The 20,961-nt window shown below is 50.9% G+C and overlaps 1 protein-coding gene across 5 annotated transcripts; it reads right to left on the reverse strand.

Annotated features, from left to right (window-relative positions):
• Nucleotides 1-10,820: 10,820 nt before the first annotated feature.
• Nucleotides 10,821-19,138, reverse strand: B4GALT7 (beta-1,4-galactosyltransferase 7). Of its 5 annotated transcripts, none has more exons than XM_032464946.1 (7): nucleotides 18,965-19,135; nucleotides 17,038-17,193; nucleotides 15,002-15,364; nucleotides 13,658-13,901; nucleotides 12,471-12,554; nucleotides 12,095-12,199; nucleotides 10,821-11,596 (listed from the first exon to the last, which is right to left on the reverse strand). In XM_032464946.1, the coding sequence occupies exons 1-7, from the start codon at nucleotides 19,012-19,014 to the stop codon at nucleotides 11,441-11,443; spliced, it is 1,158 nt and encodes a 385-aa protein (XP_032320837.1). In that variant the 5' UTR covers nucleotides 19,015-19,135; the 3' UTR covers nucleotides 10,821-11,440. The 5 variants fall into 5 exon arrangements, with proteins under 5 accessions (XP_032320837.1, XP_032320838.1, XP_032320839.1 ...); XM_032464947.1 differs by having other exon boundaries at nucleotides 13,658-13,883; nucleotides 18,965-19,133; XM_032464948.1 differs by lacking the exon at nucleotides 12,471-12,554 and having other exon boundaries at nucleotides 18,965-19,138.
• Nucleotides 19,139-20,961: the final 1,823 nt, after the last annotated feature.

The raw sequence follows: 20,961 nt of genomic DNA on the forward strand, positions 1-20,961 counted from the left end.
CCAGTACCTCCATTATAAGTAAATAAACAAATAAAAATCTAATTACCCTCCCCACAAAAAATAAATTTAAAAAAGAAAAAAAAAGAAAAGAAGAGGGGGAGAGACTGAGGGAGGTGTATTAACCAAAGCCCTGGCCTGCCTGCTCTCCAGAAGGAACCAGACCTGGCTGATAGCGGTCTGGCCTCAGTCGGCCCTGGGGCAGGGGCTGGGGTGCTGGGCGTGCACTGGGCAGCAGTGAGGAGGAGGACCAGAGAGAAAGAGATGGCTGGCTGGTCAGGATACTGCAGCCTGGTCCTGGTGAGAGATGGTGCAGGCCTGGAATAGTGGACACCGAGAGGGAGGGAACAGGTTTCCCCAAGGAAGGATGGGTGGGACAGGTCAGCCACCACCTCTGAGTGTCACGTTCAGTTTCAGGGGGCATTTTCAAAGTAGAGATTGCATACTGGTACCCATAGGTTTTTGTTTTGCCTGCATGTTTTCCACTCATATAAAATGTTTTGTTTTTAATGAATTACCAACTTAAAGAATCAGGACATTTCAAATCCAAATCCAGTTTTTCCGTTTCTATTGGAAAGTGAGGGATCCAGCAATGCTGGGGCCCCACTTCTGAGCAGTAACAATGGGCTGAAACGAAAGTGTTGTTTCCAGTAACTGGGGCACCTACTCTCTTTGCTGCAGTCACCGCCACTCCTTATTGTGCTCCACCCACCTCTCTGATGCACTGATGTCACTGGCTTGGCCTCCATAGACACTGAGTTTACTACACTTGATTTGGAGAAACTGGAGCTTGTCTGGAGGAGGGGCCAGACTGATTAATGACCTGAAACATGTCGTGGGAAGACCAGCTGGAGCTGTGGGGGATATTAAGCCTCTGGAGGCATGATCCTAGCCTTCCTGGCTAAAGGGCTAAGATGCAGGCAGGTTTCTGTGAAACCCCAGAAAAAAATTAGGACCAATGAAAATGTGGGTGGAGAGGCAAGGGGGGGGGACAAATTTCAGCTCAACCTAAGGCCGCTTTTGAACATCGTAACTGTTTCCAGCTGTGACAGGTGATGTCAGGAAGTGGCCAGCTCCCGGGCTAGGGGGGTGGGGCAGTGTTCAGGCTGAGCCTGGGCAGCAGCTTCACCCCAGCCGTTCAGAAGGAGTCCAAGAGCTGCGTGGGCAGCTGAACTGCTTGCCCTTTGCGGTGTCATCAGGCCTCCAGGGCTGGATTCTGTGCCCACAGGCTGGATGCCAGGGTGAGGGAGAAGTAGGAGCTAAAAGTGGCTTCTGGCTGGCTGGCCTGGGAGCCCAAACGCTGCTGCTGTGAAGAGCGGGGAATTTAGCATGCAGCGGAGGGGCAGGAGGGGCACGACAGTACATTGTTTTCTGTGGTGCAGCACGAAAAGCAAGGGCTTTTGGATGAGGGTGGATACAGCTCGGTAGTAGAGCGCATGCTTAGCATGCATGAGGTCCTGGGTTCAATCCCCGGTACCTCTATTTAAAAAGAAAAGTTAAAATAAGAAAACCAAGGGCTTTGGGTGAGACCAGTCAGGTCTGTAAGAGGGAGAGGCCTGGTGCATGACCCCCAGGGACCCTGCTTGCTTCAGGCCACCTGAATCTGGGCAGCCAGGCTCTCTGTCCAAGGGTGATTTATGACAAAAGTGTGTATTTGGTCTCCATTTCTGGCCCTGAGCTCCTAGAACCCTTGGAATTTCCTCAGTGGAAGGAGCGATAAAAAGTGTCCCGTGTTACGTGAATGAGGTGACTTTTGGACTCCACCTAAGGAGGGGGGCTGGCTTCCAGGAGAAGCCACCTGGTGATTAGAGGATTGGAATGTTCCATCCCACCCCCTGACCGCTGGTCAGTGACTTGATCAATCATTCTCATGTAGTGAAGCCTCCATAACCCAAAGGTGGTGTTTGGAGAGCTTCTGGGTTGGTGACCACCTGGAGCCTGGTATGCTCAGAGAGGGTGTGGACACTTCCTGCTCCTTCCCCACCCTTAGCCCTGTGCATCTCTTCCATCTGGCTGTTTCTGAGTTATAGCCTTTTATAAAAAAACCCAATGATCTAGTAAATGTCCTCTGAGCTCTATGAGCCCCTCTAGCAAATTAATCAAATCCAGGAAGGGGATCTGGGAACCTCTAGAAGAGCCAGTTAGTCAGAAGTGAAGCCAAGCCTCCCCCAGAACCAAGTTCCCCTGCTGCATTTAGGATTAACGTCTCTATCCAAAACTTTATTCCCATATTTGTCCCGCCCCTGTCCCCCTCTCCCCCTCAGGACTGAGAAGTAGCAAAGAGAAGAGGGGATTGAAATCAACCAGGACCCTGCAGGGCCCTCCTGGGTACAGAAGCCCCTCTTCTTCCCCTGGGTCTGATTTACAGAAAAAGACTTTAGTTTGTTAAGCCTGAGTTCCCAAGAACAGACTCAAACAGTTACTAATTAGGGAAGTGAGGAAAATGCAGAAACAAAGGAAAAGCTGTCAAGCAAGAGAAGTGATAGCTTAAACAATTCAGCCATAAAACGGTCCCCACTCCTCCTCAAGGGAGATGGACGACAATCTGATGCGTATGTTTGAGGTGTTCTGCAGAAACTAACATCTCCACCCTGGTGGAGGACAGTGACCACATGCTGACCGCCAGCACTAGACCCCAGACTGGTTGGAACCAGAAGGGTGATGATTAAGATTCCCAAAACATCACCCTGTTACCTCACCACCGACCGATCAGAAGAGAGCCCAGGAGCTGCAACCCTCAGCTCAAATATTGCCCTTAACCCTTCCCAGAAAGCCATAGGGGAGTAAGGGAGTTTAAAGCAGGAGCTGCCCTTTCTCTTCGCTTGTTGCCCTGCAGTAAATGCTGTATTTTCCTTCACCACAACCCAGTGTCAGTAGATTGGCTTTGCTGACCAGTGGCTTCTGCTCTCCAGAGGGAACCAGACCTGGCTGATGGGGGTCTGTCCACAGTTGGTCCTGGGGCAGCGGCTGGGGTGATGGGCGTGTAATGGGCAGTGGTGAGGACGAGGACCAGAGCGGAAGGGTGGGCGAGCAGACCCAAGTTCAGTCTGATAACAGAAGCACAGGTAACACCCTGGGCTCGCGATTTGGCATCTGAAGTGTGTGTTGCAAAGTGGAGGTGGGGGAGGGGCAGCCTTGTAAAACTGAGCCTGTAGCCTGTGTGATCTGATGCTACCTCCAGGCAGAGAGTGTCAGAGTTGAGCAGAGTTGAATTGAACCCAGTGGTGTCAGAGAATTGTGTCGACAAAAGTAATCAATAAATAATCAATAATAACAATAGAAAAGAGCTTTATCGGAGCCAACCTGAGGACTATAGCCCAGAAGCCAAGTTGCTTGGAGAAACTGCTTGGATGAGCATGGTTTCCAGCACAGTTTTGTGTCGTCTCAGAACAAAGAACACTGAACAAGTCGGGGTACATTTCTTCAAGGTTTCAGAGAAACAAACCCGCACATACACAGCAGGTCAGCGTGGCCTTGGCACCTGGGGAATGCTCTGATCGTTGGAGGAGTACCAGCCTCGGCATCCCAGGAAGGGAGGCATTTAATCTTTATTTTTTAATTTTTTTCGGTTGGGTTTTTTTTTTTTTTAATGTTTTTATTTATTTATTTTCTAGGGGGAGGTAATTAGGTTTCCTTATTAATTTTTTTGATGGAGGTACTGGGGATTGAACCCAGGACCTCATGCACGCTAAGCATGTGCTCTAACCACTGAGATATACCCTCCCCCCAATCTTTATTTCTAATATGGACATTCTTTACTCTGGTCAATGCTCCCTTTTCTTTAATAATTAAAGCAGGTGTACAGTGTATGTTTGATAGACCACAAACAGGGCTGTTAGGCTGTTTTAGTTAGCATAAAATTCAAGTTAAATTATGTGTAAGCCAGAATGGTGCTTCTGCACACCTCAATGTGTGAAAATTTCTTTTATCAATTGCTTGGTGATGGGGGAAAAAAACCTGCACGTTGGAATCGAGATGCAGGAGCAGACGACCAAATTGTAGGTCCCCGGGCGGACAGCGCCCCCTGCAGGAAAATGTTTGCCGAGCACCTGCCTCCCCCGCTCCCTCATACAGCTTGTGTCTATTATAAGTTAGTTTTTCTAACACCAACACTTGGATCCTCCTCCTTACCCCGGGTTTTATGGGAGGAGATATCAGCATTCATAAAGTTGTCTTTCTCTTGATGCAGTTATGAGCCAGCGGAAAGGACAATTTCCACAGTGGGACAGAACGAGGTTAGAGGAACGTGTTGCCTCTTAATATTCTACAGAAGGTCGCCTTAACCAGCGAGAGTCCCGCTTCCATCCCGTGGAGATAATGAAAAGGTGGCTCTCTAGATGGTGAAGGAGAGGAAATCAGATGTGGGAAGAGGCTGTTCCAATCTGAGTTGGCTTATAAAACCAAGAGGGGAGCGCATGGGGGCCACAAATCTGGAACAGCCAGGATGATCAGGGTGGCAGTTCTTTGCTGACTGTCCCCGTTGGTCGGTCAGTGGCTGAGAATCAGACAAGGTGCGTCTAATCCCCACATTCCAGGGCCGACCTCCAGGGCAGAGTGGTCAGTGACTGGCCAGGTCAGTGATGGGCAGGGTGGGGCCGTGTGGGTGCCCAGATCTGCCTGACTCCAGATCTTGGGTTCCTTCCCCCTGCTGGATGCTGTGGGTCAGCAAAGAGGGGGGCCTGCTTTCCAGGGACTCATAACTGGGTTGGGCAGAATGGAGGTCTTCCTCTTCTCTAAGCCTTTCTCTGCCTTTTCTTCCTTAGATTTCAGCTTCCCACCTGGGCAGGAGGACTTGATCAACCCCCCGGGATGACCGGCAGCCTTCTAGCCCACTGTGCACTCTCTGCCTCTGTCTCATCAAGCCTGAAGCCACAGTGGTGTCCTTGCGCAGTTAGCGGACAGAATGGGCACTGGGGCTGGCATGTGGTTGTACACAGTTCACATCTGGGGACTGAAGGCTCTCATCCCTGCCTTATCTTGTGAGCTCAGCAGCAGCAACTCTGCACCAAGCTCCCAAACACCTGCAGCGGCATGTGAGCCCAGAGCCGGGCTGGGAGTGTGTGTGCACATGAAGTGTGTTTACCTGACCATCTCCCTTGTTTACTACTTTCTGCTTACCCCTCACTGCAGGAAGCACTTTACAGGTGTAATGGGGACAAGAATTTTGAACTGCATCATTGTGATTTTTTTTTCTCTTGCATTCCCTTGGATATAAATTCCTGCCAAAGGCATTTTTTGCCTTGGTCCTGCTGCTGGAATTCATAGCTTTAACTCCAGCCCAGAGCCAAGAGCCGGCAGGTAGGGAGGGAAAAGGATCTTGTAAATTTCTTCAGTTCCCAGGCCTGGTAGACCTGCTCAGAGGTCTTCAAACAAGGTACACACACTCCTGGGATAGTCTTTCCAGGAGTCGGGTGTGGGCAGGGAAGCCAGAAAATAGCTTTTGCTACATTGATTAATTCATGGAATCTGAAGAAAAGCTTGTAAAATATACATCCACGCATTCTTAGTCATGTATCTTGAAAATTTGGGTAGTGCCAGGAAATATTCCAACTACCCTGGCTTTTATGTAACTGAATTGCATCCCAGGTAGATGGATACTTTCAAGGGAATCAGTTTTCACAATCTCAGCTTCCATATGTCTTCTTTCTTAATGGTGATTTTTAGTTGATGGCTTTGCTTTTTCCACCTCTCTCTCTTTCTTTTTCTAGATTGAGATGTGATTATCATATAACATTATATTAGTTTGAGGTGTCAGCATTTCAAAGCCAATTTTTTCATTATTCTATTATGTTAGTTTTTTAATATATGATAGTATTAGTTTCAGGTGTTAACATTCCAGTATTTGTATATATTGTGAAATGATCACCACAAGTCTAGTTAACATCCATCGTCACACATAATTACACATTTTTTTCTTGTGATGAGAACTTTTAAGATCTGTCCACCTCTGACCCACTTCTCCTTTTATCTAGAAATGCCTTGCTCTTGAGGGAATCCCCTGGGAGTGAAGAAGAGAGAGCACAGGTAGGGATTACGTACCCCTGGGTAGTTCTCAGTGCTCATCCCAGGACACGTCCTTAGCTGGGGGGCGAGCCCCTGAACAGCAGGCACAGTGGAGAGTAGCACACGGTCTCCGGGAATGTCAGCATTTCAGGTCACATTGGCTGAAACTCACAGATGTTCTTTTTATGGTATTTCTTTCAGATTCTTTGTGTTAGTACAAAAATGGAGACGAACCTGTTTTATAAAATCATATAAAATATCCTAATTACAGTCTTCTTTTTTTTTTACAGTCTTCATCTCATAAAATATTTGCTATTTTCCATTTCTGTTACAAGAAAGAATTTTAGTACCAGATCAATTGGTCTCTAGCCGTCTAGTCAGCCCTCTGTATTCGTGGATCGCACATCTGCAAGATCACCAAACTACCAACAGAAAATATTCAAGGGAAAAAAATCCCAGAAAGTTCCAAAAAGCAATACTTGAATTTGCCATGCTGGCAACTATTCACATAGCATTTACATTGCACTCATAACTATTTACATAGCATTTACATTGCATTAGGTATTGTAAATAATCTAGAGATGAGTTAAAAGTACACAGGATGGAAGGTGGAGGATGCACATAAGTCTATGCAAATACATTTTATACAAGCGACTGGAGCAGCCTCAGATTTTGGTATCTGTGGGGGTCCTGGAATCAATTCCCCTTGGATACTGAGGGATGGCTGAGTATACCTCAATAAAAGGTGCTTTCTTTTTTTCCTTTTTTTTGAATTAAAGTACAGTCTGTTTATAATGTGTTAATTTCTGGGGTATAACGGTGATTCAACTATACATATATATTCCTTTTCATACTCTTTTTCATTATAGGCTATTACACGATATTGAATGTAGTTCTCCATACTATACGGTAGGGCCTTGTTATTTATCTGTTTTATATATAGTAGTTAGTATCTGCAAATCTCGAACTCCCAATTTATCCCTTTCCACCCCCTCCTTTCCCCTCTGGCAACCATAAGTTTGTTTCCTATGTCTGTGAGTCTGTTTCTATTGTGAAAATAAGTTCACTTGTGTCTTTTTTCTTTTTCAGATTCCACATATAAGTAATATCATATGGTACTTTTCTTTCTCTTTCTGGCTTCACTTAGTATAACAATCTCCAGGTCCATCCATGTTGCTGCAAATTGTATTATTTTATTCTTTTATGGCTGAGTAGTATTCCACTATATATATATATATAGTGGAATAATTTCTTTTTCCAATCATCTGTCACTTGGACATTTAGACTGTTTCCACATCTTGGCTATTGTAAATAGTGCTGCTATGAACACTGGGGTACTTGTATCTTTTCAAATTAGAGTTCTGTCCAGATATACATCCAGGAGTGGGATTGCTAGATCATATGGTAAATCTATTTTTAGCTTTTTAAGGAACCTCCTTATTGCTTTCTATAATGGCTGCTTTTTTTAAATTGAAGTATTGTTGATTTACAATATTGTATGTTTCAGGTGTACAACAAAGAGATTCACAATTCTCCATTTATAGTTATTATAAATACTGGCTACATTCCCTGTGCTGTACAATATATCCTTGTAGCTTATTTTATTTTATACATAGTAATTTGTACCTCTTAATCCTCTCAATTTATCATGCCCCTCCAAAAAAGAAGTATCTTCAAAAGTCCTTGCCGTGTGCCTGCACGGTCCTACATGGTGGAGATACAGGCTTTGCCCTTAGGAATTTAGAGCCCTAAGAGGGAGGTGGACGTCGGAAAAATTAAGCGAGTATGTAAATGCACTTGCAGAACAGTAGGGGGTGTCTGAATTTACGGAAGTGAGGCTAAACCTTGTCCAAGAAGGGGAGGGTGTCAGGGAAGACCTCCCTGAAGAAAGGACAGCACCAAGCTGAGGCTGGAGGATGAACAGGCGTTGCCAGTGAAAGAATGAAGAGTTTCAGGCAGAAGGAAGACACTGGAAGAAGGAAGACACTGAGATCAAGCAACAGTAGGCAGTGTGACTGGAGCCACAGAAACACACTGTGAGAAGAGACTGCAGATCCAGGCGGGGGCCAGGCTATGCAAGGTCTTATAAGCAACTTAACAAGGATTCTGGGTTGTGTCCTAGGTACAGTGGGAACATATGAAGGGCTGTGAGCAGGGGAATGGCATGACTGAATTTTCAGTCTTTAAGAGATCCCTTTAATTGCTGTGTAGAGGTGGGGTAATAGTGTATGTTGGGGAGATGGAACTTAAGCTTATGGTCTAGGATAAGACTGGGGACATGGAAGTGAAAAGGTGGATGGAACTGAAGTTTAAGAGGCACAATTTGTTGAACATGGGATGAAAGAGAGAAGGAATGTCATGAATGACATGACAAACAAAGTGGAGACAGCTGCTGTGCTCGTTAGCGCTGGCTGGAGGCAGAAAATCTGTAGGAAGATGATTATGAGTTTAGTTTTGGACATACTGAATTTGAGATGCCTGTCAGCTATCCAAGTGGAGATTCCAAATAAACTGTTGGATTTATGCACCTGAAGCTCAGAGGAGAGTACCGAGCTGTAGAAAAATATAAAAGTCATTTGCTTATGGATTATATTTGATGATAAGAATGAGTATAATTCCCTTGTCCCAAAGATCAGATTTACAATCATTGAAATTTATATATATATATAAATATATATGGTACCTAAAGATAGACATTGTCTTCCAGAATATTCCTATCTTGAAGAGAATAAGTTTTAAAAATCCTGCCACCACCAAGCTAGTCAAAACTGGTGAGATGCCCTTAGACTATGGCAGTTCTGGTGGCTTTCCCACCTAAGAGGCTTCTGACGGCTTGGGGTCCGGGAACCTCGCCTGGGAGGCAGACTCCCACTTACTCAGAGAAGCCTATCAGTTCATCAAAGGATAATTCCAGAGAGTGACTCAGAACTCTCCGAGGGACTGCTACGGGAGCAACTCAGAAGCGCCACCCTCGTTGTCCCAAATGACGCCCTGATCCTAGAGTAGTGACAGCTGAACAGAGTGCCTGGGGTGCCCTTCCAGCCAGGTCTGGGGAGGCTGCTTTTTGCTTCTTGGTCCCTGAAGCTCTCCTGCTGCTGTTAACTTTGTCAGCCTCTGCTCAACTGATGAGCACAGTATTCTGGGTCTAGAAGTGACTTGCAGGAAGTGACCAACACAGTCACCTCTGCTCCTCGTATGCTCTCCTATACCAAGCAGAGAGAGTATTTTTCCCCTTAGCTCTCACAGAAGAGAAGCTTTCTTCCGCCAAGCCAAGAAAAAACATCTCACAAATCACTTGCCCAAATTAGGTTACAGCCCTTGCCTGACTCAATCTTTGTGGCCAGGTTAACAGTACATACAGATTCGGTTAGACCAGTCAGGGCCTATCCCTAGAGTGGAGGTTAAGGTCTATTCAACTCAAACCGCAGGACTGAGAGTAGACAAGGGGTCCCTGAAAGAACCCCTGGCTGTTGTTGGAGGACAGGGAATCGGATGCCGAGAGGAGGACTCACAAGTGTGCACCACACCCTTTCCACTAAGAGGGCAGGGTGTCTTCACACAAGCTCGGCTGACTTCCCAGTCCCTGGGTCCCCAGGGTGGGGCATACTTTAGGGTCTCCATCATGACCTTGAGCCATTTTAGAGAAACCATCTGAATTACCCACTTGTTTAAGACTCAGTATTCAGTTTGTAAAAGGCGTCTCCCTGGGACTGCTCTTTACGAAGACATTTCAAGTGGCAACGAAGGGCCAGCCAGTGAGGGGGAAGGACTTCCTCACCCCACCTCCCAGACTAGATCAGCTTCCCATTACATGTTCCCACGGCTCCATACTTCCCCTCTGTAACCGTGGTCACCTCGGCTAAGGAGTGTGACGTCCGCAGCCCTCAGCAGGCGGTCCCCTCCATCAGGCAGCGCAGTCACTGCTGCCCCCCGAGCGCCAAAGGCAGTGCTTCATTCGACAAGTGTTTGTTGAAGGAATAACCACTGCCTGCTTCTTTTACTCTCCTTGAGCAAAATGGAGCCTGGTGGTCCTGGCCTTGGAAAGGGGCAGGTTTCTGTTTGCCCTTCATCCTCAGGGGGGTAGCATTTTTGGAACAGAGCTGTTGAATCCACCCTTCTGAACTCTGCATCCTCAGTCCCCTCCTCCAGCACTCCAGGTGTCCTATTCACTGTTAAATAAACCAACCTTAACTGGTCCCAGTCTTCTCTGACTTCTGCCCCAAATCGTTGGCACTCAGGTGCCTTGGAGTGATTTACCTTTCAGGGCCCCTCACCTCCCTCTCTCTCTCATTGACCCCAGGCTTCCCCCCAGATAGTTCCTCCAAAATCACTCCCCAGATCCACTGTCTCGCTCAGCTCGCCCTCTCCACCTCTCCTTGGCGTCTGGGATCACTGGTGACCTCCCCTGGGAACACTCCAGCCATCCCCCTCCTCCTCATCTCCCTCCTGCCTCAGAGACACGGTCTTCCCTCCCTCGGGGCCGTGACCCAGGGATTCAATGCAGATGCAGCCTGCCTAACCCTAAGTCCAGTCCTGCGGATCTAGTTCTGTCCAGCTCAGTGAGGCAGGATGAAACACCTCTTCCAGGCAAAACCCACCGGAGCCTGGCGGCAGTCAGACTGTCTAGAAGAGCAGTGAAGCCTGGAGGGCTGAGAGAGGTGGTGAAGACTTGTGCCTTGGGCTTCTCTCCCACCCGAGCGTCCCCTGGCCTCAGTCCCTAGCCCTGCCCCAACTCCTTGCCAGTTTATAACTAAGAGAGGTCATCTTTTGCCCCATCCCCTTCCCCAGCCGCAGGTGACAAACTGGTGGTTCACACACAATTGCTTTGGCCTGCCATACTTTTTTTTTAAGTTTCAATTAGTTGCTATCATTTAAAAATTAACCAATTTCACTTAAGAATCCAAATTTCTAGTCTCTTTTGAAAAATCAGAAGATCTGGCAACACCAGGCCCACATTCCTGCCCAGTGACCACCAGCTAGAGTTGGTCTCACTGCTCCCTTCCGTTGGGGCTGGCGTGCTGGTCTCTGCAGTTTTAACTCTCCTGATGGCCCTGGCCACCCGTGTCAGCAGCCTGGCTTCTAAACTGTGTCTCGGCATGAAGCAGTCCAGGGGGAGGAACAAAAGCCCGCAGATCTCAGCACATGAAGGAGGGCAGGGCTGGGCGAGCAGGAAGGCAGGCCGGAGAGTCCCAGTTGGGAGCCACATCCCAGCTGCTCCCCATCACTGTTTATTGCTAGCAGCGTTGCAGGTACCCTGTGTGTGTCCTGTCCTGGCTCAAGCCTGCCTTGGGGGCAGGGCTGCTGCAAACACGCGGCTTGCTGTCCGCTACTTCAGGCCACACCATGTCCTACTGGAGCTGGGCCTGAAGTTTGAGGCTTTGTCCTGGGCCTGAGGAACAGTGTGGCCTGTAGGCAAAGGCTTCCTTACTATCCAGCCACCTCAGCCAAATGTACACCAGGGGGTGGCAGCCTTGTCACAGTCCAACATGATGTTGAGAACAGTGCAGGGGGCCCCACCCACGGACAGGGCCGTACGGGAGTCCACATGGTACTTCACGGTGCTCAGGCCTCCCTCCCGGTCCACCTTGAACTGCTCCTGGGAAGGGAAGGGAGAGATAGCATGTACTCAGGGTTTTGTGGGTGCCAGCTGTCCACTGATGCCCCATGACCTCGTCATCAGAGGTCCTGTGAGCCCCACTGAAGAGACAGGGAAGTGAGGCTCAGAGACGTGAAGTCTCTCGCCCATGGCTGCACCCCCGAGTCAGCGGGAAAGCAGGGATTTTCCAGTTGAATTAATTTGGCTGCTGGAGAAGAAGCTGTTTGAGGGGTGGGGACTCCTGTGTTGCAGGTCAGCCTGGGATTCTGGTCCCATCTCCAACTCCCACACACACATCTCGCCTGCGTGGACTCTTAGGTCTCAGCTGACCCACAGGTGTCCAAGGGCCACGGCAGCCATCAGAGGAGGGTGTGGTGCCCAAGCAGAATGCCCACAGGCTGACCCGCGCCAAGCAGGAGAGGATGGGGCCACTTGGTGAAATGTCTGGGCCCGTAGGTTCCCCACATACCACCTGTCCATCAAAGGACCGGCCAGCACCTGTTTCTGAGCCGCGATGCGCTTCTGGTCCCTCTTCCTCCAGGCTGGGTCATGCAGGTGGCGAAATGTCTTGTACCCGGTTGTGATTCCCGAGGGGCGGAAAAGCTAAGGGAGCCAAAGGAAGTTGGGTCAGGCTGCCTCCCCTGAAGCCCCAGCCCTCACCACTAGCCCTCTGTGGTCCCGCTACCTGCAGGGCCCACAGGCAGGGGCCTGCACCCCCAGTCTGCAGGAGAGGTGTGCCTGTCGGGGCCAGGGCTGGGGTCAGAACCAGGGCTGCTGTCTCCCAACCCCAGGAACTTCATTTGGAGACAGAGAGAAGAACCTCGGCACAGTTATGATGGCCAAGGAGGTGGGGGGCAGCGGCAGGCAGTGTTACCTGGAGCCCCGCTCCTTTGATGCGCCGGTAGAACTCGTCGTCCTCGCGGCCCCAGCCCCAGAAGCGGTTGGACATCCCGTTACACTGACACAGAGACAGGCAGCGTCACTTGCCCCCTCCTCCCAGGGGTGCTCCTTGGTCTCCTACCACTCAGGAGTCCCCAGCACAAGCCGGCCTGGGCCAGGCCCCCTTTGCTCCTCCTCCCTGGCAGTTCTGAATGGACACTCAGATGCTTACAGCTCCTACCACCTCTGTGGTACTGGGAGAACAGTCAGCATGCCCCAGTCCCTCCGGCTGTTCTAATGGGGCCTTGAACTTGTGTGAGGTGATTAGTTTCTCATAAATGTCTGACTGGCGGAGAGGGGACCTCTGGAGAGCTGGCGATCGGCAGAAGTGCCAGCTCCTGCTCGGTTTCTCCCTGGCTCCATGCTCCCCCTTCTGCCAGCGGGGCTCTGCCCTGGTCTCCCCTTTCTGTGGGAAAGGGACAGCGGGCTCTAGGACAGACACCCAATTTTACCACCGGACTTCGGGCTTCATTTACATTAGCTGGCTCCAGCCACAGCTTGAAGAGAGGAGCAGGAGGTGAGGGTCTAAGCCACTCAGTTCTTCCTACCCCCACCCTCTGCCATAGTGACTGATTCAGGGAGGGACCCGTGACGCAAGTCAAGCCAATCAAGAGGCAGCGTGGAGCAGCTATGGGCCTCCTGTCTAGGCTGTTGGGAAGGGGGCTCCATCTACCACTAGGCTTGAGCCTCGACGGATGCAGGTTGCAGCTACAACCATCACCTTGCATCCTGAACGTCTGGAGATAAATCCAGTCTAGAGATGGCGGAGCCGAGACATGGAAGGTGAACTGGTGTCCTGGTGACACCACCTGAGCGGCTGGGCAAGACAAACCTGAAGCCAGACCCTCTCTCAGTCCCGCCCAGACTTTTCCACTTTGCGAACCAACAAACCCCAGGTCTTCTGAAGCCGCTGGCGCAGGGGTCGTTACTGTGGCAGAGTCCTCCCTCACTGGCTTGCTCGGTCCTGCCCTCTCCTGTCTCTGGCTCCTCCTGGGCCCCCCTGCTGGCCCCGGGCAGGGCTCCTCCGTCTGCCGGGCCCTGGCACTGCTGCTCTTCTGGCCCCTGCCCCCACCCAGGCGGGTGCTCCCTGGCTCTGAGCAGAGCAGGCAGGCCGGGCCTCACCAGCTGGTAGTGCTGCTTGGAGAGCAGCAGGATGCCACCGACGTAGGTCTTGTAGTGGTAGAGCGGGTGGAGCTCCGGGGAGGCCACGTGGAAGGGCCCGGCCTCGGGGAAGCCATAGTCCAGCTCCTCGTTGAGAGGCAGCAGGTCCACATCGTGCATGGCGATGTAGTCCGTGCTGTTGCCGCTCTCCAGGAAGCCCGCGTTGATAAGCGCCGCCCGGTTGAACCTGCGCAGGGCGCCGAGGCTGGGCAGGGGGCGGCGAGCTCGCTCTCCCCCAGTCTCCATGGGAGAGCCTGCCCTCCACCTCACCCGCCCTTGGGGCCGTGCTGCCCTCCAGCCCAACACCGACTTCGCTGTGGGGCTGCCTGGCTGCACGTCTGCCCCTCCACTCATCTCACAAATGTTTACTGTGCACCTGCTGTGTGCCAGGAACTGTTTAGAGCACTGGAGATACAGCAGTGAGAAATCAAAGCCATGCCCTCACAAAAAGGAAGAAATAAGTAGACATGGAACAAGCCAGGGAGTGGTAAGCACTGTGAAGAACAGTAAAGCAGGAAGAGGAGGATCAAGCACACTGGGTGGGAGTGGCCAGTTGTTCTTTAGGAGAGAGTGGGAGGGAGCTGAGGTGTACGTGAGGGTGTGACTTTCACGATGGACCATGGAATCCAAGATTCGTCAGTAGAAAGTGAGGACCAGGAGGGTGGGTGGTGAACACTGGGAGCATGGTGGACTAAAGGACCTGGTGGGGTCCAAGAACTGCTGGAGTCTGTCTACCAGCAGGAGTGAGCTGGAGGGAAAGGAGGTCGGGGTGGAGTGTGAGATGCTTGGATCGTGGGGAGCAGTCTCTGGTGAGGACAAGGATTTGGGGATAATGCTGGACTGTGAGCAACTTTAAAGCCCTGGCCCTGACGCTCCCTTCCCCTAATCCCCACCGCCAATCCACCACTGAGCCCTGTCTGTGCTTGCCCCACATCACCTCTCTCCACCCCTCTGCCACGCTGACCAAGCCCCTGTCAGCTCAGGTGACTCCAATGACCACCCAACAGATCTCCCCAGTCCCCTCCTTGTCCTGGTATTATCTAGCGCATACAGCAGCCACAGGAAACTCTGTAAAATGGAAACCAGATCAGGGGCCTCCCCAGCCACAAACCCTCCCCCTAAATTCCTGTCATGTCCAGTGAGAGGGGACTAGCGCCTCCCATCCTCCTGCTGGGGCCCCGGGTGGCCTTTTGCAGGCTTGGGCCCACCTGACATTGGACGTCGGTAGGAAAAGGGAGCAGGCCTGAGAGGCGGGGCAAGGTGAGGCCCAGGCGCGAGGGTGCTGGCTCAGGAGGCGGTCCCCACCTGAAATGGTCCACCTGGTTGAGCACATAGATATGGTGCTGGATCTTCTTCCTGCTCAGGAAGCGGTGCATGTGCGGCACAAAAACCAGGAGCTCCTCAAAGCGTTCTCGGAAGGGTACCAGCACTGCCAGGCGGTGGGGGCCCCAGGACTCATCTTCTTCCCACTGCTCGGGGGGCGGCTCTGGCGGGCAGGCCCGCGATGGGCCCGGGCTCTCCTGCCCTTGTCCCCTGGCCGCCCGGGCCACGTCCCCAGAGCAGCTGAGCTGCAGCCAGAGCAGGGAGAGGAAGCCCAGTAAGAGACAGGCGACGAAGAGATGGAAGACGGAGCATTTCCGGGGGAGGCTGCTGGGGATCAACCTGGACCTGGGACAAGGACAGGGACCAGGTGAGAAGGGCAAGGCTGAGCTGAGGTCCTGTGACCCCTTCTCTGGCTTCCCCAAGTAAAGCACACATGACTGTTCTGCCCCAAGCGCCTGGGAATTAGTGCAGAAGCAACTTCAGTGCTTTTGTTCATGCTGCTACCGTGCATGAGAATCCTGCTACCGTGCATGAGAATCCTGCTTGCAGCTCTAGGCTCAGCCTGTGCCACCACCTCCAGGAGGCCTTCCAACCACTCCCAGGTCTCGGAGCTGCCCCAGTTCCTCAATGCTCTCTTACTTTCTGTGCCTGAGTCCTGGCCAGACCAAGAGCTGCTCGAGGGCAGGGACGAGACTCCTAGTCCCCTGCACTTGCCCCCTGCCAGGAAAATGGCTCATGTCCTGAGCTGATGGCAGGAGATCTGCCTTAGAGATCCCACCCATTGCCTTCCACCTGCTCCCCTGCAGGTTCACCTTCGACAGAAACCTTGGCTTCATCCTGCTTCTCAGACCAGAAAGCTCCCCAAGACAGGGGCTTGTGCTGGCATCAAGCCCCAGTGAAAAGACCAGTTAACTCTGGGAAAATTAGGTCTGTTCCCAAACCAATGCAAGGCTCAAACTGACAGTGGCAGTTCACTGAATGCATCTCAAAACTTCAATGCAAGAGGCAGCTCACATGACAAGAGACGAGAGACAGAAGAGGGAAAGAAAGATGAGGGCTGGGAACAGCACCCAGGCTCATTTCAGAAACCAGAAAACCAGCAGAGTATCTCAGGCTTTGGGGTAGCGCTGGGAGAGACTGCCCTTTAGGTTATAAGGCACAAAGAAATGGGTGGAATTCACCTGATTTCTTTGTCCCCCCCAAAAAAAAAGTTCCTAAGGATAGTGAAGGAGGAACAGAGGAATCCAAGAAGAGGGAAGCCTCTTCTATTCCGAAATTACCTGGAAAGCAACCTACTTTATAACCTCTGAGAGTCACCAATTAGCTACCAGGTCATATAGATCCTACCTCCTAAGTGCTCTTTGATCCTTCCTCACCCACTGCCTCTCCTCTAGCTCAAGTCTCATCTGGTCCTTGGCCTGACAGTCAGACCCCTCTGTGACCTGGCCCCATCTCCAGCTGCTCCCTGCTACTCACCCAGTGCTACACATGGGCAACCCAGAGCCTATCCACTTACCCCATTCCTTCCTGCTCCAGTCCTCACACAGCCTGCTGCTTCTGCCTAAAATGCCTTTCCTTATTTTATCTTCCTGGAGGCGCCCCACTGATCCTTCAGGGTCAAGTTCCAATGTCATGGCCAGCATCACCACCTCGCTTTCCCCATCACATGTACACAACCCGAGATATATACTCCCTGCTTTGTGTGCCCATGGGATCTGGTACTGCCCTCTTTGAAGCACTTAGCATTTTGTAATCACCTGCGTCCCTGCTTGTCTTCCCCATAGGTAATCAGATTCATATCTGTGGCCCCAGCACAAGTCACACAGCAAGGGCTTGCTAAGTGAGTTACAGAAAGGGCTTAAGCATTCAGGGCATGCTTGTCACACACTAGAGCCAAACCAACTCCTGCCTCTCTCTAGAGGCACAACTGCCAATCTGGAAGCTGGCAACCCTGAAGCCAGACTCAGCCCCACACACAGCAGAGAGGGGGCCACACACGTGCAGAGCTTCTGACTTACCCCCCATTATCCTGTGGTGGGGGTTTCCGCTGGGGAGGAGCAGAGGCCGATACTGCCAATGGCCTAGGAAGGCTGGGACCTCTACAGATTCTCCCTCTGGGCTCTTTCTGGGGGCAGGGTAGAGACTGGGGAGATGGACATGGGGAAACATCCCACCTTTGGGGGAAGAAGCAGTGACCATTATCCAGGGGTATGGCATGGGCTGGGCATTCCACGCACTTTCACATGATGTCCCCTCAATCTAGCCTTCCCTCCTAGCAGGATCACCTCCCCATGGGCACTCACTTCCTGTGCTGTTAGGGCTCAAACTACTGAACAATTGAATTCAGAGCTGAGTCCCAATTCCTCAGGACGCTGGAGGCTGAAAACAGTTGCTCCTGGTGCCACCTGGTGGCAAACTCCAGATCTGCAGTCTCAGCTGCTCCCAGGCCCAGGCCACCTTGGTTCTGGGGAGCAGAGGCAGACCAGAAGAGGTTTTTGTCTCCTTTATCAATCTGCGCCCAAGGCTGGTGAGAGGTAGATTCAAACCCAGACAGGCTGATTCCAGAGCCAGCCCTCTTAATCACTACATGAGTGAGCCAGCATCTGTTGCATGGATCTTTGTATCCCTGTGTCAAAAGCGTGTATTGACATCAGTCAAGTTTTCTGGGAGCACGGTTGTGCTCCAGAAGTTTATGGAAAGGAATTAGGAAATGGAAAATTCTCCTCCATCACCTTTCCTTTCTTCCCTCAAATAAACCTTAGTGGTTCGAATACTCGGCTGCTCTGGTTGCAGCACCTCCAAACTGCAAAAGTAACTGGAAGACAACAGGCACCTCCTCTGCCAAGCACAGCATCAAGAGTTTTACATGTATGATCCCCTTTCATTCGCATACAGACCTGCGAAGTAGATATTATGATCCCCTGTCTCAAAGATGGAAAAGCTGAGGTCAGAAAGATTAAGTAATCTATTTCTGGTCTCATAGCTACTAAAGAGGATTCCTGTCCAGGCCTAAGTCCACAGTCCAGGCTTTCTGTTATATTCGTCTTACTTCAACACCAAGTCTGAAAAATTCCCAAAGATAAAGAGTTGTGCCCACTCTATTTCAAAGCCTTTCGACACCTAGCAAACTTAAGTGAATGAGGTGTTACTCACTAGGCAGCGATCCACTATCATGTATTCTGGGGTGAGAAGGAGTTTTGGGAGCACATCTCAAGACTGAAGTGTGGGTGTCCTCCCAAATTTAAATGGCCAAATAGCTTCTTTCGGCCCCCCATTCTGCTTTAGCGGTAATCACGTGCTAAGGTCTGGGTCAAGCTCACACCTAACTCCTGGAGCAGGCCCCACTAAAGTGCAGCTGCACCGGAAATGAACTAATGTTAGGTCTGAGAAGTGTTTAGTCCTGGCCAGGCAGCGGCCAGCCAGGCAGAGTATAGAGCTTCTGTCTGGGGTGTTCTTCTGGGTGGTCAGCAAAGAATGGGGAAGACTGAAGGAGGGAGGGTAGAGTCTAAGGCTACGTGGATGTGATGAGGGAGGCACAGACCAGAGAAACGGAATAAAGACCCTCTGAAACCAGACACAGACAGAAAGAGATTCACTGTGTGAGGTCAATGGAGTCGGAGACCCGCAAGAAGACAGACGTCAGTGGAAAAACACAGAAAGAACCATGAGAGAGTGACAGAAACTCACAAAGGTAAGTCAACGGAAAACACACACCCCTGAGTGACGGAGACCTGCGGAGTAAAGGAGACTGGTAGAGACAGAGACCCACATAGAGACAGAGACCCAAAAACAGAGAGAGTCAATGACCCACAAGGAGAACCACAGACCCTACAGAAACCCGCAGAGACGGAGAAGCGACGGCCTCGGGCTCCTAGATTCCACGGGGCGGCCCGGAAAGGATCGGCACCCAGGAGGACGGGGCCCGGGCCGGCCACCGCCGCTCACCTGCCGTCCTCCCAGGGCAGCTGCGCCGCTTTCCTTCGGGAGGGGAACATCGTGGGGGGAGGCGGCGGCGCATGGGGCTCGAGCTCCCAGCCGGGCCGGCGGGGCCTCCCCGGCCTACGCGGCGCCTCCGCCTCCCGCCCCGCCCAGGCCCGTCCGCCCGCCCCTCGGTCCTCTGGGTCCGTCGCTCCGGCCGCGCCGTCTGCTCCCTGGAGCTGCAGCGTCAAAGGTTCCGCTTCCGGAGGCACATGTGAGTACTCCAACCTCCGGAACTGCTGCCTTCCGGAGACCGCTTGACATCCCGAGAAATTGAGGTTTCAGAGGGGTCTCAAGACAATGGACTGGGTTGGACTTAGACTCCGGACTTACAAACCAGCGCCCTGGCAATGATCTGCACCTTCCGCCTCTTCCCAAGGAAAGGCAGGGAGAATCTGAGCAGTCGCGCCGTCAACCCAGGTGCACTCTTCCTCCGCGACAAGCTTGGAGGAGGGCAGGGCCAAGCTCAGGGATACCCCAAACGGTAGTCAGGAGCCAGGCACTAAACACAGATGGGCTGGATTCGAAACGACTCTGCCAATTCGGCTATGTTGGGGCGGGGTCGGGGGTGGGGGGCAAGACAATCTCTTTTGCTTCTGTTTCCTCACCTGAGTATATAAATGGTTCCTGATCTACGTGGTTGCTGTGAGGATTAAAGGAGAAAACGCAAACACTGGTACAGTGATGGGCACAACAGTCCACGCTATATAAATGATAGCTGTCATCTGGGGAGGGGTACTTCAGTGGAGCTGAGGTGAGAACTGAGGAAGGGAATAAGGAGATTGACTTCCCATATCTGCCCTGTCACCATGGGAACTTAGGCCCCAGCTAGGCCAGCTTCCCACCTGGCAAGAGAGTGGCAGAGTTATTAGACTTGATCTCCTCTCTTCTTCCAGGCAAAATTTAAATCTCCTAATAAATAGCTAACATAGAATGAGTTTTTACTATGTACCAGTCATTGTTGTAAATTCTTCACTACTGTTATCTCAGTGTGTCCTTATGAATATTGCACTTATTATGCCCACTTTACAGATGAGGGAACTGAGGCACACAGAGACAATTCAGGATGTAAGCCCGGGTAGTTTGGTTTCACAAGCTGTGGACTCAAGCACTCTGCTTCTGAGAGGACTTCACTATGGGTGGGAAATTAATCATTCCCAGCAGCCCCTTTTCTCCCTTTAACCAAGCATACAACCCACCAGTCCCCTTCCCACTGAACTCTCCCAGGGCACCACACCCTGTACCAGAACCTTGACAAATCCAGCCTAGATTTGGCTAATGACAAAGGCAAGGCTGACCCCTGCAGAGACCAGTCAGATAAGGCCAGTGATGGAAGCAGGAAAATGGGACTGACCTGGGAAGCACAAGCCCATCTAAAGGGTACAGATAGCTGCCATTCAGCCCAGCTAATTGTAGTTGCATTAAGATGAAGCCCCAGTAGTATCAGATCTGATTTAGCTCAAGAAATCAGATTTCATCTAAAAACCTAAATTAACTAATTTTAAGCTATGTGATATCTATAGTCATGTTGGCAATTAGTACCCTTAATATGAATGGGATGAGAGTGGCACTTTTCTTCTGTGGCCTCTCTTTCAAAAACCCAGGACCCTAGTCTAATGATGAGAAAACAGCAGACAAATCACAATTGAGGGAACTTCTACAAAATACCTGAACAGTACTCCTGAAAACCGTCAAGGTAATGAACAAGTAAAGTCTGAGAAACTGTCACAGCCAAGAGAAGCCCAAGGGGAGAGAACGAAATCTAACTTGGTATCCTAGACAGAACCTGGAACAAAGACACTAAGCAACAACTAAGGAAATCTGCATGAAGTATGGACTATCACTACTGGTTCATCAGTTTTAACATGTACCCATGTTATTGCATCATGTTAATAAGGTAAACTATCTTCACAATTTTGCTGTAACTCTAAAGCTGTTTTTAAAAAGAGGTTTTTTCTAAATGT

This window comes from Camelus ferus, chromosome 22 (genome assembly GCF_009834535.1).
Source record: "Camelus ferus isolate YT-003-E chromosome 22, BCGSAC_Cfer_1.0, whole genome shotgun sequence".
NCBI lineage: Eukaryota > Metazoa > Chordata > Mammalia > Artiodactyla > Camelidae > Camelus > Camelus ferus.

Bases quoted from the DNA above. Each gene is read 5' to 3' on its own strand.
- B4GALT7 (XM_032464946.1), bottom strand. From the start codon at position 19,014: ATGTTCCCCTCCCGAAGGAAAGCGGCGCAGCTGCCCTGGGAGGACGGC. The intron at 12,555-13,657 runs GTGAGGCCCGGC...TCTCTGTGTCAG, and splicing joins CCAAGCAGCACTACCAGCTG to TGTAACGGGATGTCCAACCG. The intron at 11,597-12,094 runs GTGCTGGCCGGT...TTCCCTTCCCAG, and splicing joins GCATCGCGGCTCAGAAACAG to GAGCAGTTCAAGGTGGACCG.